The sequence below is a fragment of the Prunus avium genome, chromosome 1, assembly GCF_965620075.1.
Source record: "Prunus avium chromosome 1, drPruAviu1.hap1.1, whole genome shotgun sequence".
NCBI lineage: Eukaryota > Viridiplantae > Streptophyta > Magnoliopsida > Rosales > Rosaceae > Prunus > Prunus avium.
Genome location: NC_142284.1, coordinates 9,294,176 through 9,311,018, shown reverse-complemented (window position 1 = coordinate 9,311,018; position 16,843 = coordinate 9,294,176). Strand labels below are relative to the sequence as shown.

Sequence of the window (16,843 nt, the reverse complement as noted above, 5' to 3'; positions counted from 1 at the left end):
AAGTTCATATAGAAAACATTAGATTTTTTTAAAACATAAGAAGAGAAATTTGATTTGAAATAATCAACTTAAAAAGTTGTTGGCAAATGAAATTAAAATAGAAAATGATGTCAGTGGATTATGGATATGAAACTGGCCAGAAGCTTCCATCGGGTAGGTATATTGGTTTATGATGCATGAAGATATAGAGACAGTGATATATAACTTACGTGTTATGTGTTTAGCAAGATTTATTTATATAAATGTGCAATTAATATAAATTTATGGAACAAGACTTGAATGAAAAATTAAATTAATGTAATAATTGTTTGATGTAGATATGGGCTTAGTCAAGTTGGCTAGAACAAATGTGCTCTTCACTATGCATTGAGTTCGAATCCCCTCCTGTAGTTTAAATTAGATTAAAGTATAATATCTTTGTATTATAAAATAAAATAAAAAAACAATTGAATGCTTGTGGGGGAAAGAACAATTGTATGCATAACATTTAGACTTGCAGACCAAGTGATGGCAAATAAAAGTGAGGCTATTTTTGCTTTTGTGACTTGAATGATATTCTTGGAAACGCTTGGGAATTTGGAAATCTTAATTCCGTTTCCATTTATATGCTTACTTGCAAGCTGTGCACGGGGATATCTTTTACATAAAAATATTCTTACGTTTCTGCGGCGGATAAGCCAAATGCTCGTTGATCAAACCTTTTTTTCAGGCTAATAGCCTCTAATGCACAATTAAACTATCAAAATATTCTTGTCTTTTTGGGCCATTGACAAGAACTTATTGACTTGTTGTAACCATAAAGTTATAACCCATCATGTTATAACCATAAAATTGGGTCCCTTATTCTACTGGAATCTCACTTATATGCTAAAAATGATGACAAGTTTAGTCTAATCAAGCTGAAATATTAAAAGGAGGAGCTTTATTCCTTGTTTAGTTTTCGGGGGATCGGAAATTGTTTTCACGGGAACGGAAATTGAACCCGATACGTCTTCTTACATTGTGGAAGAAAAATACCACCAGATCAAAATAGCTAACTGATTCTACATCTGCTAAAATGGTGAAAGAGTTAGAATCGTGTAGCTTTATGGTTCAACCTCATTCAGAGTCAGTAGTGTAACCAAATCACATTCAATCTACCTACAAAGTCCTGAAGATGAAGAAGGGGAAACAAGCAAAATAAACGACATCCGATCGGTGTAATAGAGAGAGAGAGAGAGATTAGTAAACATCGAAGTGTTTCTTTGAATAAATAAGGAGAATTCGTGACAAATTGTAATAAAAAATAAGCAGCTAGGGAAGTAAGTATGCAGGGAAGGGTCTTCCCCAGTTTCTCACAGATGACACCAATAATCCGAGTTTATGTCCTCGCAGTACTCAAATTGAACCGTTGCATGACCAAAATAATAATAGGCATTTTTTCTAGCGCTACCCAAACATTCAAATTTCCAGAACTACCCTCCAAATTGTCCTAAAAGACGACCCACCCCTGGAAGCAGTAGAGCTAGAGCAGTAGAACAGTAGACCAGGTGAGATTGATCCCATCATAGTCACCCAATTCAACCAAAGCAAGCAGCCCCCCAACCCCAACTTACTGCAAATATTCTCACACTAGGAAGCCAGCTTCACAGATTGGGATAACCAAAACCCACATCAATCCAATCAACCACACAAGGACTTGCAAAAGAAATATGTGCCACAACTTTTTCAAGGTTTAAGTCACTGAGTGACGGCAAGGGTCTCCTCCAGCTGCTGTTTATGCATTAGCTCAGTCTCCTCAGCCACTGGCAGCTCCCCCACAGGCTTCGTGTCTGGGGATGCATTGACTTCTGTGCCTGGGGACATAGGAGACATCCCTGATTTAGGTGGAGCCACAGATTCAGGAACAGGATCTTTGACATCAAATTTCGAAACACGTGGCGGCCTCTCATATCTCTCATAACTGGGGCTTCGACTACGGTTACGACTACGACTCCGGCTACGGCTGTGGCTGCGGCTGCGACTACGGCCACGTGACCAGCTCCGACTACGACTACGACTCCTGGTCCAGCTTCGGCTTCTACGACTCCTGCTGCGGCTTCGGCTTCTGCTTCTGCTTCGGCTAATATCCCATGTTCGAACTCTTTCAGGGCTACGGCTATAGCTTCTGCCTCTGCTCCTATCAGGAAAATCGATTCTATTATCAAATCGTCCCCGTCCACATCCCCCTCGCCCACGCCCATCCATACTGTTGTACCTATCTTGTGGGCCACGGTCATTTCTACCCCAACCAACATTACCACCACCAGGACCACCAAATCCCCGTCCCCTGTTTCCACGCCCAGAAAAGAAATCACTTCCCCCACCGCGGCCACCAACTGCACCATCTCTAGGGCCACTGCGGCCTCCAAAGTTTCCATCCCTCATGTCACCACCACGGCCACCAAAACCCCCATCCCTCATGCCACCACGACCACCAAAACCTCCATCCCTCATGCCACCACGGCCGCCAGAATCCCAACGGCCTCCACCTCCATTCCCAGGCCCACCAGAATCAAAACGGCTCATCGCACTCCTATCCCTGCCAAAACCAGGCCCACCACGCAGAGCAATATCTCGCACCTCCGGGGGCACTTGCTGGTTAGCTCCCTCCAGAACTTTTATCAAATCAGCTGCATATTTCCAATCTTGCTCAGAGAAAAAGGTGTACGACACCCCAGTTGCCCCAGCCCTCCCAGTTCTTCCAATCCGGTGAACATAATCTTCAACCCCAGTAGGGAAATCATAGTTAACCACCACCCTGTAACGTGAGAAACTCAAACGGATAAGTACACTGAAACAATTCTGAGATCCCGGATGATACCAAGTGTTAAGCTCAATCTTGATCTTTGTCCCAATGAGTCTTTTTCATTAATAAATTGAACATGTTAAATTGGAAAAAAGCAAAAGCATGATCTAACCTTATATCTTTGATGTCAAGCCCACGGGCAGCAACATCAGTGGCAACCAATATTGGAGACTTTCCACTTCGAAACTGATTTAAAACCCAGTCTCTCTCACCTTGAGACTTGTCCCCATGAATTGCAGCAGCCCCAAAGTTGCGTCCAATACTACGTGCAAGCTGATCGCACAACCTCTTTGTGGAACAAAAAACAATGACCTTAGAACCCCGTTCCTGGGATCTAAGGATCTGCTCCAAGCGCCTCTGCTTCTCCATTTGTGGGACAACTTCAACATACTGCAAATTCACAAGTTAATAGTAGAAATGAATTCTATCCTATGTGTACTTTTAAAAAGCAGTGTGTCAAATTCACATAAAAAGGAGATCAACCATCAAACAGATCAAATGAATATATTTATCCTCTGTGAAATCTCATGCTTCCCAGCCAGAATTGAAGTGTGGCAAATTCTTAAACATTTGAATAAAATGTGATAGACTACTTTGCATAATGTGAGTACTCAGATCAACACTGAAACTATTAATGTACCTGGTATGACAATTTCAGTTAGTATGTACTATGGTCATCATTAGTATACATTAACAGACCAAATTAACTAATTATTCATCTTTACTTCTATAAATCATAATTATTCATCAACTTCATCCCTTCTCCAATGTTTCACTACGGGACTCTTAGAGATAAGAATAATCACACCCACATTTAAACAGTCCTAGCCTATCATCCATGACCTATGCATGTACTAGAAAATCATTGACGAGGGTATAACTAGTTTGCTGCTACTTGGCATATGTTCCAAATATTAACCATATCAGATGAAGTGAGGACCGTGACACATGCTTTAAATTTTCACCTTTTATCATTATTCTGAAAGATGTACAATATAAAAAGAAAAGATGATTCCCAAAAGCTTCAATTCATAAAAAATAACTAACTTCAGTTTATGGTATTGGAACTTCTCCTAAATTACATATACTTCCATCGTCCTTACTGCACTTGTGATGACAATAAGAAAAATATGTTATAATTAAAAAATTACCTGTGTAATAGACTTGTTGGCTTCAAGCTCATCAACACTGCCAATATTCACCTGGACAGGATTAACAAGAAGATCACCTGCTATTTTTCTTACTTCTTTGGGCCATGTTGCAGTGTACATAAGAGTTTGTCTGCGTGGGGGTATTTCGTTCACGATTTTACGGATTTGAGGTTCAAAACCCATGTCAAGCATTCGATCTGCCTCATCAAGTACAAGTAGAGAAACTTGCCCAAAATCAATTTTCTTCATTTCCAGTATGTCGTTCAGTCGACCGGGCGTTGCGACAACTATATCTGCTCCACGATCTAATTCTTTCAGCTGAGGGCCTTTAGGAGCTCCACCATACAAGCACTGAATCATGAAATTCAATCATAGTGAATAAAAAATTTAAACCAAAATGGACTACAAAAATGAAATCATCGTTTAATAAAGTCAAGCACTGAGCACCCACCGTGCAGGATACCCTTGAAGCTCGCCCAAATTTCAAAACCTCATCTTGTATTTGTGTTGCAAGCTCCCGTGTTGGGGCCAAAACCAAGACTGTAGGGCCATTCTGAGAATTATTACGGGATTGTCTAAGAAGAATGAAGGCAGGCATCAAATAGCCCAAAGTTTTTCCAGAACCAGTTTTTGCAATTGCCACTATATCCCTACTTTGAAGAGCAATTGGCCATGTTTGTGCCTGGATTGGTGTGGGAGATGCGAACCCAGCAGAATAAATCTGAAACAAGAACATAGGTCTAAGTAATCAGCAAAAAGTTAAGAATGTTTAATGCAGAGGATAGACTACAACCAAACATCATAATATGTTTATTAATAGAAGAGTAAGATGACAAAAAGGCCCATGGGTATATGGTTGCTTACAGAAGCAACTTGAGGCAACAAAAGAGGGCATAAAGACATAAGAGGTGGAGCCATTAAGCAAGAAATCCCAGTCACATAAGGTGTGATTTGGATGAAGGGCCAACCACCCTTCTAGAAGATGCACAAGAAAGGCTCCAACAGTTCATTTTGCAGCCTCCAAAAATCAGAATAGTTGTTGCAAGTGTAAGTGTGCCATTAGCAGTGCAGCGTACGACATATGCTCCTCCTCCGGAGCAGATATCGCACCTGCGACAAGTGAGAACTGATGAGTTCAAAAGTAGAAAACAAACAATAATACAAAAATGGAATGGCATGGATCTCATAATGGTTATTTTATATTAAGAGAAAAAACAATTAGGCACAAGTAAATTACCTCTCTCAATATCTCAGGAGGAAAACCGGTGTCTTCAAATGTCATGAACGGTGCAGGAACATTGTCACCCTATGCAATTAAAATGCAAACATAAGGCATCAACAATGGAGCACCATTTCTTAGCAAAGAACAAAAAGGGCAGCAACATTGCTGCCAATACAATTTTGTACACATATCCTCAAATACATATTGGACATTCCCACATTCACAAAAACAACACCCAAGGAAGCAGAAACACACACCGTTGCAGTAACTTCATGTTGCTGACGATAAACTTCAACAGGTGTGAGACTAGTAACACTTGTAGATCCGACATAAGGAGACTTCACCAGAGAATTATTTGGGAATGGTGGACCACCTGTTGCATGACTGTACAAGTTATGCACGGAATGACCTGCCATGGTATTCAATGCACTGGCATGACCAGGTGTAGCATTTTGAAATGGGCCACCACTCATACTCATCTCCTGAAAGAAGTGGCATGACATCATTAGACATAGGTTAAAATTCAAACATTGAAATTAAATATTATCGGCATACATAGAAACAGAAAAGAACATGAACATTATATTAATTCAGAGATACCTGCTGACTTCTTGCCACCGGAATAGCTGCAAGCTTGGGCTGCTGAGGACCTGTTGGCCCTTCATTATTACTGTTAAAGTAATAGTCATTCCCACCTCTAGCGTGGAAATTATTTTCATGACCCATCCTTAATCCAACAGGAGGTGCATTAGACTGCTGACTATGTATCATTGCTGGGTCCATTTGACTTTGGAACCTAGAGCCATGTTGATGGTGAACCAAATCAGTCCCTGGTTGCTGCAAGTGACCAAAAGACGAAGGATTTTGCATGCTGCCCAAAGGGCCACCAAATTGTTGGGGTTGACCAAGATGTACAGCCCTCTGTGGCATTTGTACGGAATTGGTCCCAGTAGGAAGATTCTGCACAGATGAGGCACCTGCTGGTTGAAACCGGGATGGAGAAAAACCAACTTGATTTCTTTGTTGAAAATCATCATCTTCCCTCTGGTGGAATGTGGCTTTATATTCTTGTTGATTTGCCAGTGGTTGCCCTTGTGCGCTATGCAGAGTCTGCTGCTGTGAACTTTGCTGCCCTTGGGGAGGAATGCTTTGCTGATAAGGCGTATAATGCAGTTGCTGATGTGCAAATTGGTGCACTTGTGCCTGAGCCATTTGTGAACCTTGACTCTGTTGTGTTTGCTGCCCCAGTTGCTGAGGCATTTGCTGCCCTTGATGCACTTGTGCCTGGGGCATTTGCTGACTTGGATGCTGCATCATTTGCCCATGCTGTTGCATGGCCTGTCCCAATTGTGAACCCTGTTGTTGTCCAGCTTGAGCCACCTGCTGTTGAGCAAATGATGTCACAAGGGGATTCATCTGTTGTGTCATTAGATGTCCATGCTGTTGAGAAAATTGGCCCACTTGTGTTCCCTGCTGTTGTGGAGCTTGCGTTATCGGCGGGCCATCCTGAGACACCACTCCATTTGGTGGCATTGAATGAGGGACGGGAGTTGCCGCCAGCTTTGGTGTGGTAGTAGCAGGAGGTGGGCCGGGTGGCAAAGGTGGAGGCAAAGAAGCTGGCTTTTCATACTGGGTAATGTTGGTTTCAGGGTTCCAGTAGTATAACAAACCCGTGCTACCATCAATCAAACCCTTCCAAGGATTTGGAAGTGTAGGATCATCTGGCGCATATCGTGGACCAGCTGGCTCTGCTGTTGCCATGCCTAATACTTATCTACAATCACATCCAACCATTCCATCAGAACATTGACATTGCAAGCTCTAAACCTCATACAATCTATCACTTCACAAATTCCACGAATTAATCAGAAGAAAAGAAGAAGAAAAAAACTAAGACAACCAATCTCCCAGGGGTTGGGAACAACCTTAGATTATCCCACAGTTCACTCTCTCCAACGAAGAGCAAAATAATTGTTCAGTCTTCTGAAATTACTAAGCTAAGGTAATATAAATTAAGTGAAAGTATGTCTCAGTGACCCAAAATATACCATGTTCAGAGATTTAATTCTTGTTATTACTTTAAGAACAGTTTCTCACTCCTCAGAAACCAACAAACAAGCATCATAACCAAAATAAACCCCAGAATAATTTTTCAAATAACAAAATATCATCCTAAACGTTCAACGACAGAGCATACTCAAACTAGGTGAAAATTCAAAGACCGATAATTGAAAACGGAGTAAAATAAAGCAGTTAATTGCGAATCAGAAAACCCTAAAAAGTTAACGTACCTCGTCGAAGATGTTGAATAACTTCGAAAAACTTAATTTCTCTGTATATAAATCAATCCGAGAGCGATGTGAAAACGCAATGTAAAACCCTAAACGTCTTGTCCTCTGTGGCTGGGACTAGAAACTAAGAAAGGAAGAGATTCCCGAAAAACAAAAGAAAAATTTTCCGGGAAAAAGCTAATATGAGTTGTGAGGTAAAGGGCATGGAATTTCGTTGTAGGGTTAAGGTGGGGAACTATCGCCTGCAACGACAGTCCAGAAACAACGGTAAACCCTTCTATATGTCTAATTGCCTGTGGACAGATGTATTTTATTGGGTGGTGACCTATGGGCCTGCTAGAAACGGATGGAGTGGATTCTGTGCGTGGTGTGAGATCACTGATATTTAACGGATGTGATTGATATCTGATACCGATTTGTTTTTGGTCGGAGATTACCAATCCTGATTAGGAAATTATAGTTATAAAACAATTAATGAAATTATAGTTCTCTTCAAAAATATTTGTTTTCTTTTTCCTTTTTGCCAAAATTTGGATGGGATTGCTAAAATACTAGAAAATGCTAATGCAAACACTAGCCTCTTCGCACGCGCTTCCGCGCCTATGAGAGGCTTTTTTTAAAAAAATTAAAATTTATTTTAGAATTAAAAAAGATAATTGGTAGTTGTGTTCCATAAAATTAGGCCATTATATGATTTTTCTTTTAATTTTAATTTTTTTAATATGAAAAAGTGTGAATTTACCATATTATCCTCATTTAATTAATAATTTCAATTCTTAATGTTTGCATTAACCAAGGGTATTTTCTGGTATTTTGAATGTTTCACCATTCTCTGCCTTTTGCTTTATATATATAGATATATATATGCAAACATTAAGAATTTATTAATTAAATAAGGATAGTATGGTAAATTCACATTTTTCATATTAAAAAACAAAATCAGATAATGAGTCCTATTTGTTATATAATAAGGGGAAATTGTAGAGAGAATTAAAAAGTAAAGAAAGACAATAGAATTTGTGTCAATCACTTAACTTCTATATCTGATCTTGGTAAGACCTCTTATTTATAGGCTTACAGTGATAAGAAGACATTAACAACTCATAAATTACAAGCTCATAACTATGGTATTTAGTGTATATGTTACTTAGAATTAGAAAGGGTGAATGCTAAGAGGTATAGTGGTCATCCACCAACTCATGCATTTACAACACTCCTCCTTGGATGTCCACCATACAATGACATAGTTGCCTTATTAAAAACCTTGCTCGGAAAACCCAATGAGACAAAACCTAAACAAAGGGAAAAAGAGTGCACCATTCTTTTGGATCATTGATATGGTGTTGGACATGCTTATGTTGTCTCGTTAAAACCTTGCTAGGAAAAACTCAGTGGGACAAAACTCTAGTCAAAGGAAAAAGAGTACAACGCGCATATAATGCTCCACATGATGAATTACTCCCCCTGATGAAGACAAACTTGAATTATTTGAAGATGCAACACAAATGATATTGATATCTCAATTTCCTCCTGCAGAGCGAGCTTTGATAATGCTTGTATAAAAATTTCTTCAATATCATCTTTGGAGGATGTATGTGTGTCATTCTTTTGAATCCCTATTGAGGTTAGAGTAATACCAAAAATATCTAGACTATTTTCAAAAATCCTTTCATATTAACAATTCTTACAATAACATCATATTTTATAATATCATCAAAATAATAATATAAGCAAACTCATACGTTACCGTTACGAGGACAAGAATATAAAATTGCATGATGTAATAAGTTATTCATATAAATTTTTGTATACTATGCTAGCATGTCATAGGCTCTTCAAGAGACCAAAATATTCTAATAACTTCTTTAAAAATTTGAATACGTTGTAACGATATTGAACTTGAATTCGAATTCATAACTCAATCAATACACTCACTTAAGGCAATTAGATCATTTTCATTTCATGAAAATTGAGTATAGACATTGAGCTTTAGGCTCCTTAACTTCTTAGAGATTTTCTTTCAATAATTTATATAATGTATGACATTTTACATCTCTAAGAATTTATTCCTATGTATTCTTCAAAAGATCGCTTCTGGCAATATGCTTAACTTCATAATCTTTTAGATTTTCATATAAATGCAAGTCTCCATAAATATGCAGTGAACATGCTTTGTAAGAAGAAACATGGCTGCATATAAAGACAGATTGCAAGAATCAAGGCCAAGACTGAATAGAGCACATCTAGCCTACAATCAAGCAAGATCATTCACAATCAATTTTGTATATTCTTGTAACTGCTGCAAATCTATAACTGCTGCATAGTTTTAGCCAAATTGATTTATATTACGGTAAATAGTTTCTCCTAGCTGTGTATATAAGTCAGCTCTTATTACATCAATAAAGTGTGGGAAATTATTCATTGAAACTACGGCAATATTTGTTTCTATACATGGTATCAGAAGAGCCGATCTCTAACGAGCCAACGATCCAAGTCTCCACCATGTCTTCCTCCTCCGATCAAAATCCAATCTTTACCCTCAACACCCAACCTTCTTCCGCAACCAATAAATCACTCATTGCTCTCAATATCACTGCCCAAATCAATGAAAAATTAACTCCCTCCACCTTTCCTCAATGGCGTGCTCAATTCGAAGCACTCCTCATTGGTTACGATTTACTCGACTATGTCGAAGGCACCCTTATGTGCCCCTCTTCCACTGATGCGCTGCGCAAGAGCCACTGGATCCGACAGGATAAACTTATCCTCAATGCCCTTCTAGCCTCCACCTCTCCGTCCATCACACCACTCATTGCTCCGGCAAAAACCTCTCATGAAGCTTGGAAAAAGCTAAACACCCTATATGCTAGTCGATCACGAACTCGTGCTATGCAGTTAAAGGAGGAGCTCATCTTAATCCAGCGCGGCGATCGGTCGATCACAGACTATCTCCACGTTGTGAAGGCTTTGGCTGATGAACTCGCCATTATTGATCATCCCATTTCCGATGACGATTTAACCCTCTATGTCTTGAATGGGTTAGGGCCTGATTTCCGTGAGATAGCTGCTCCGATCCGAGCACGGGAGAAGTCACTGGTGTTTGAAGAGCTGCACGACCTCTTGGTAGGTCACGAATCCTATCTCCGGCGTCTGGAAGCTGCTACTCAGCAGAAGGTGATGTCGGCTAACTACACAACTAAAGGGAAATCTTTATCTGGAGGTGACTTCTCAAAGAAGTCTTATAAACCGAATGGTCCTCCACGTAACCAAGGACAAAGCCCAGTCCGTCAATCCAATGGTCACCAACATGATGGACGATGTTCCAATAATGGGTCTGGTAAGCCTAATAACAATCAGAAACGTTACACGCCCCGCTGTCAACTTTGTGAGCAAATGGGCCATACCGCAAAGTACTGTCCCCAGCTACAGTCTAATGAATTCACAGCCAACTGCGTGACCTCTTCTAATGGAAAGGACAAAACATGGCTCCTGGACTCGACGGCCTCTCACAATATAACGGGTGATCTTGCAAATTTGTCAATTCACTCTAAATATGATGGTATTGATGAAGTAATTCTTGGTGATGATTCAGCTTTGACTGTCTCACACATTGGTTCTTTGGAATTACACTCACCCAAACGCACCTTTATCTTACGTGATACTCTTTGTGTTCCAAACCTTTCCAAAAATTTAATTTCAGTTCATTATCTCACCAAACAAAATAATGTTGTTGTTGAATTTCACCCCTTTCATTTCTTTGTGAAGGACAAGATCACGGGGGCGGTTCTACTTCGAGGAGCATGTGAAAACGGTGTCTACACTTTTCCGGAATCAATGATGTCTCCACCCTCCACCATGGTTGCTAATGTACATGAACGGACCTCAATTGATGGGTGGCACAAGCGTCTTGGGCATCCATCTCTTCGAACAGTCCAACATCTTGTTAAGCATTTTTCTCTTCCCGTTGCCAAAACAAAATTTCTTTCTCAATTGTGTAGTTCATGTTCCATCAATAAAGCACATCAACAACCTTTTCGTTCCAATAGTCTTCAAAGTCATGCACCGCTTGAACTTATTTACACTGATGTTTGGGGACCCGCACATTATATTGGAATCGACGGATCTCGTTATTATCTTCTTTTGGTTGACCACTTCACAAAATACATGTGGTTCTATCCAATGGCTACCAAATCCGGGGTGTCTACAATTTTTCCTCACTTCAAAAAATTTGTCGAAACACTCTTCCAAACCAGAATAAAAAATTTATACTCTGATAATGGTGGTGAATTCATTGCTTTAAAATCTTTTTTATTGCTCAATGGTATTGGTCACTATACCACCGCCCCACATACCCCCCAACAAAATGGTGTTTCTGAGCATCGTCACCGTCATCTAGTCGAAACTGGTCTAACTCTTCTCCATGATGCCTCATTACCTTTTTCATATTGGCCTCATGCTTTCCAAACATCATTCTATCTAATCAATAGGCAACCCAGTCCTCTTCTTCAAAACATTTCTCCTTTTGAAGCTCTGTTTGGTCAAAAACCAAATTATCTCAAATTGAGAAAATTTGGTTGTCTTTGTTACCCACTTACCCGGCCCTATAACACTCATAAAATGCAGTCCAAATCCTCACCTTGTGTGTTTTTCGGGTACTCTCAAACCCAAAGTGCCTACAAATGTCTCGACCTCAAAACTCACAAGATTTACATTTCTAGGCATGTATTGTTCGATGAACCAAACAATCCCAATGTGTCTTCTACAAACCCGAAAACCCATACACCGGAACCCCATAATGTTCCTCTGTTTTTCGATGCCCAGGTCACGCCCGTGCCCTCATCGACGCCGTCTGTCCTGCTGTCATCATCAACGACTCCGGCAGGTGTTGCCGCCGTTGACGCATCCTCCTCAAGTAATCTCGTCAACTCTTCTTCTTCTTTTCTTCAGATTTCATCTGAAAATGTAGGTCATAATTCCTTGCACTTAAATTCATCATCTCCTAGTTCTAGTCAAAATATTTGTCTGCATGATTCAAACTCCCTAGCCCCTCAACCCTCATCTGTTGCACAACCCCTAGGACAAGTCGAAAATTCCCCAAACCCGACTGCTCAAAACCCATCTCCACCACCTGTTCAACGACTTCACCAGATGACCACTCGGTCTATGAACCAAATTTTTAAACCCAAACAACTCAATTCTGTGTCTAAACATCCACTCCCTGAGTCCATTGAACCAACCTGTGTGAGTCAGGCTTTATCTTAACCACAATGGCGTGATGCTATGTCCCATGAGCTTACAGCTCTCATGAAACATAGAACTTGAGATTTAGTGCCACTCCCTTTGAACTGTCACCCAGTGGGCTGCAAGTGGGTGTTCCGGGTGAAGAGGAAATCTGATGGGTCAGTGGATCGATTCAAAGCCCATTTGGTTGCAAAGGGTTATAATCAGCGTCCTGAGCTTAATTACAGAGAGACCTTCAGTCCCGTCGTTAAACCAGCCACAATTAGAACAATTTTGTCTATTGCTGTCGTGAATGGTTGGGAGTTAAGGCAAATGGACGTTAATAATGCCTTTTTACATGGTGCATTATCTGAGACTATATATATGATGCAACCCCCGGGGTTCAAAGATCCATCTAAACCCAATCATGTTTGCAGGCTCCAAAAAGCTATATATGGGCTTAAACAAGCCCCGAGGGCTTGGTACACTACACTGAAAAATGTACTGCTTGAGCTTGGGTTTGAAAATTCCAGAGCTGATTCGTCCTTATTTATTTATCGCCAGGACTCTATAATCTGTTACTTCTTGGTATATGTCGATGATCTTGTGATTACAGGAAATAACAGGAATTTTGTGGCTTCAATTATCAAGAAACTGGGAGATCGTTTTTCTCTTAAGGATATGGGTCTCCTTCATTACTTCCTAGGTGTGGAAGTTGTACCTACTCAGGCAGACCTTTTTCTCTCACAACACAAGTACATTCGAGAGCTATTTTCCAATACCAACATGAGTGGCGCCAAAGATGTCTCCACTCCTCTTTCAACAACTCAGCCTCTCAAGTTACTTGATGGCACAGCACCTGTGGACAGCAAAGAATTTCGTCGAATTATTGGCAGCCTGCAGTATCTTTCTTTGACATGTCCGGACATTCCGTTCGCGGTCAACAAGTTGTCCCAATTCATGCACAAGCCTACCACCACTCACTTCACAGCAACAAAAAGGCTTCTTCGGTATTTAAAGCAAACCATTTTCCATGGTATACAACTCACCAAATCTGGACCTCCAGCTTTAGTTACATATTCCGATGCCGATTGGGCTGGAAATGTTGATGACTGTACCTCCACATCTGCCTATATCAGCTTCTTAGACCCAAATCCCATTTCATGGAGCTCAAAGAAACAAAGAGCAGTTGCAAGATCTACCACCGAAACTAAATATCGAGCCCTTGCAAATGCGGCATCCGAGACAATGTGGCTTCTTGGACTTATTCACGAGCTGGGTTTTCCTCTACAAGCAGCTCCCTTACTACTATGTGATAACCTTGGTGCTACACACCTAAGTTTCAATCCGGTCCAACATTCACACATGAAACATATACAAATCGATCTTCATTTTGTGCGTGATCTTGTTCAACGTGGCTCTCTCCAAGTTCGACATGTTCATACACAAGATCAATTGGCTGACCTGTTGACAAAGCCATTGTCAAGACAACGAACAGAAATCTTGAGAAACAAGATTGGGCTTGCTGATGGAAGCTCAATCTTGCGGGGTCGTATAAAGACAGATTGCAAGAATCAAGGCCAAGACTGAACAGAGCACATCTAGCCTACAATCAAGCAAGATCATTCACAATCAATTTTGTATATTCTTGTAACTGCTGCAAATCTGTAACTGCTGCATAGTTTTAGCCAAATTGATTTATATTACGGTAAATAGTTTCTCCTAGCTGTGTATATAAGTCAGTTCTTATTACATCAATAAAGTGTGGGAAATTATTCATTGAAACTACGGCAATATTTGTTTCTTTACACTGCATCTACATAATATACTAGGAGAATATCATAAAAATTCCATGTGACATGGATACATTTTGCCATATCAAGTGATTTTATTTCACTTCATCACAAACACCGATTTGTAACCTATACAATTTCATATCTTTTGGTGTACAAACTCAAGGTCCGTATCTTCCACATTTTCCAAAAATATTCAATTTTACTGGACTACCTCTTCCAGTTTGGCCAATCATTCTTTACATTGTCGACAATCATAATAAAACGTGGATTAATGTCATCGTAGCCCTTTATAACTTTAGTGCGTACTTTATGTAAACAATATCATTGACGATCATCAATTTATAAACCCACATTTCTCTTTATGCATGCATAAGATATAGACATATTCACTGGGTACCCATGCCTCTTCAAGGGCTTTCATTGTTTTCTAATGGACTTATGTCTTCTAATAAGATTGTATCTCTTCCGAGATTAAATATATAGGAAATGTGGATATTTCATATAGCATTATATTATTTGGGCTGCATGGACCTTTTAATATAGTCTCAACTTCAACGGAGCCAATTGTGGACTACTTAGGCACACAACTAGAAAAATCATTTGCCACCAGTTTAGATTGCCTAATTAGAACATCAACATTTTGATGTGCTTTGTCACTTTAGCTATGTTTTTAAATGCTTCTAGCATTTGACTTGCAATCTTCTAGATTGCGATTTCTTTCATACCTTACTTTTACATTAGGTGGCACAAAATGTTGATGAAACAATAATGAATGCATTTCATAGCAATTCGTGTCGTTCTTCAGGAAAACCTTTTCTCCCCCTAACGACGGGAAATTGGTCTCATCTCATCAAAATAATGCTAATTGATTGGAGTGGTAAGTGTTGTTCTTTAGGGACCAAATATAAATAATATAAAGATGATAACGTGAAGCAAAATCTTCAGGTTTGCTTAATATATAGTGTAACATAAATACCATAATCTCCAAAACTATTCAATCAAAAAATAAAATTTTCACATCATAAATTATTACAGATCAAAGAACTTCTGGTTCTTATCAGAAAATGAGTTCATATGAAGGAAATTATGATTAATATGCTTCTGGCACGAGACCATAAGTATTGGTCATGTTTATTCATGATTTCAACATTAACTCCATTGTGTGTATGTATGAATCTATGTAAGTTTCTTCTGGAACTAAGTAATATCAAACATTGTAAGTATATGATTTGAGCCATCAATAGCTTTTGGTCAGGTTTGCAGAACCTAATATAATATTTACCAAAATGAGTGGTTTTTAAACTCAAAAATAATTTTCAACTCAAATAGTTGTGTGTATTGTTTCACTAACAATAAATATCATAATTCTTGTAGGCTTTGTCATACAAGACCCTCCCTTTATACTATTTAACTTCAAAAACATTTCACTTACGAGAAAATGTGTAAGTGACATTTGTTTCCGAAAATGATATAGAACTTACATTAGCTTCAGGGAATTATGTAATGCTTATATTTCTTCAGGTTCATATGAAATTTGTGGATGCATAATAAAGACTTTTTATTTACCAACAATTGAAACACATCATATTTTCCATATTGCTACTGCTGGAGCACCTGGAACATGAAAGGATAAATTTATTCCTTTATGCTCTTCCACATTACAATCATACTTGGATCTCTATTTTCTTTCGTATTTGTATATATAAGGCAAGGACATTTAAATAAATATCCACTTTTAGGATATCCATGAAAAATAGAAGGGTTAATCGTTTTAATATTAGTCCTTGAACTTAGACCTGATTTGCATTTGAGTACCTCAATTTCCAAAATGATTCCCGTGGCCCTTCCAACTTCAGTTTTGTTAGGACAAATGGTCATGCCGTTAATTTTGTTAACTTTTCTGTTAAATGCAGGGCAAAATGGTATTTTTGTATAAAAATTGATTAAAATATGAATAAAAAATTAAAATTAAACTCTCCCCCTTTATCCCGATTTCTACTCCCCCCAAACTTAATTTTTCTATTTTTTTTTTTTGGTTTTTTTTTTATTTGATTTGATTTTATTGTTATTTTAAAGATATGATTTTTATTCATTTTTTTTGTTTTAATATAAAAATACCATTTTGCCCCTGCATTTAACAGAAAAAGTTAACAAAATTGATGGCAGGACCATTTGTCCTAATAAAAGTAAAGTTAAAGAACCACGGGAACCATTTTGGAAATTGAGGTACTCAAATGCAAATAGAGTCTAAATTCAGGGACTAATAAAATGATTAACCCAAAATAGAACTAAAAAAAAAACATTGAACTTCTGGTTCTTAATATAAATTAAATATC

General features: G+C 38.9%; 1 protein-coding gene across 1 annotated transcript; it reads right to left on the bottom strand.

The window, feature by feature from the left end:
* Positions 1 to 1,221: 1,221 nt before the first annotated feature.
* On the bottom strand, positions 1,222 to 7,703 carry LOC110751864 (DEAD box RNA helicase family protein). Its single transcript, XM_021952398.2, has 8 exons — positions 7,492 to 7,703; positions 5,801 to 6,974; positions 5,458 to 5,682; positions 5,216 to 5,284; positions 4,430 to 4,699; positions 3,979 to 4,329; positions 2,940 to 3,217; positions 1,222 to 2,779 (listed from the first exon to the last, which is right to left on the bottom strand). Exons 2-8 carry the CDS (start codon positions 6,959 to 6,961, stop codon positions 1,720 to 1,722), a joined length of 3,414 nt encoding a protein of 1,137 aa, XP_021808090.1. The 5' UTR covers positions 6,962 to 6,974; positions 7,492 to 7,703; the 3' UTR covers positions 1,222 to 1,719.
* Between the last annotated feature and the right edge of the window lie 9,140 nt (positions 7,704 to 16,843).

Excerpts from the sequence above, each read along its gene's own strand:
- LOC110751864 (XM_021952398.2), bottom strand. The coding sequence starts at position 6,961 with ATGGCAACAGCAGAGCCAGCTGGTCCACGATATGCGCCAGATGATCCT. Across the intron at positions 4,700-5,215 it reads CTCCTGAGATATTGAGAGAG|ATTTATTCTGCTGGGTTCGC; the intron begins GTAATTTACTTG and ends TTCTTGTTTCAG. Across the intron at positions 3,218-3,978 it reads CCAACAAGTCTATTACACAG|TATGTTGAAGTTGTCCCACA; the intron begins GTAATTTTTTAA and ends GTGAATTTGCAG.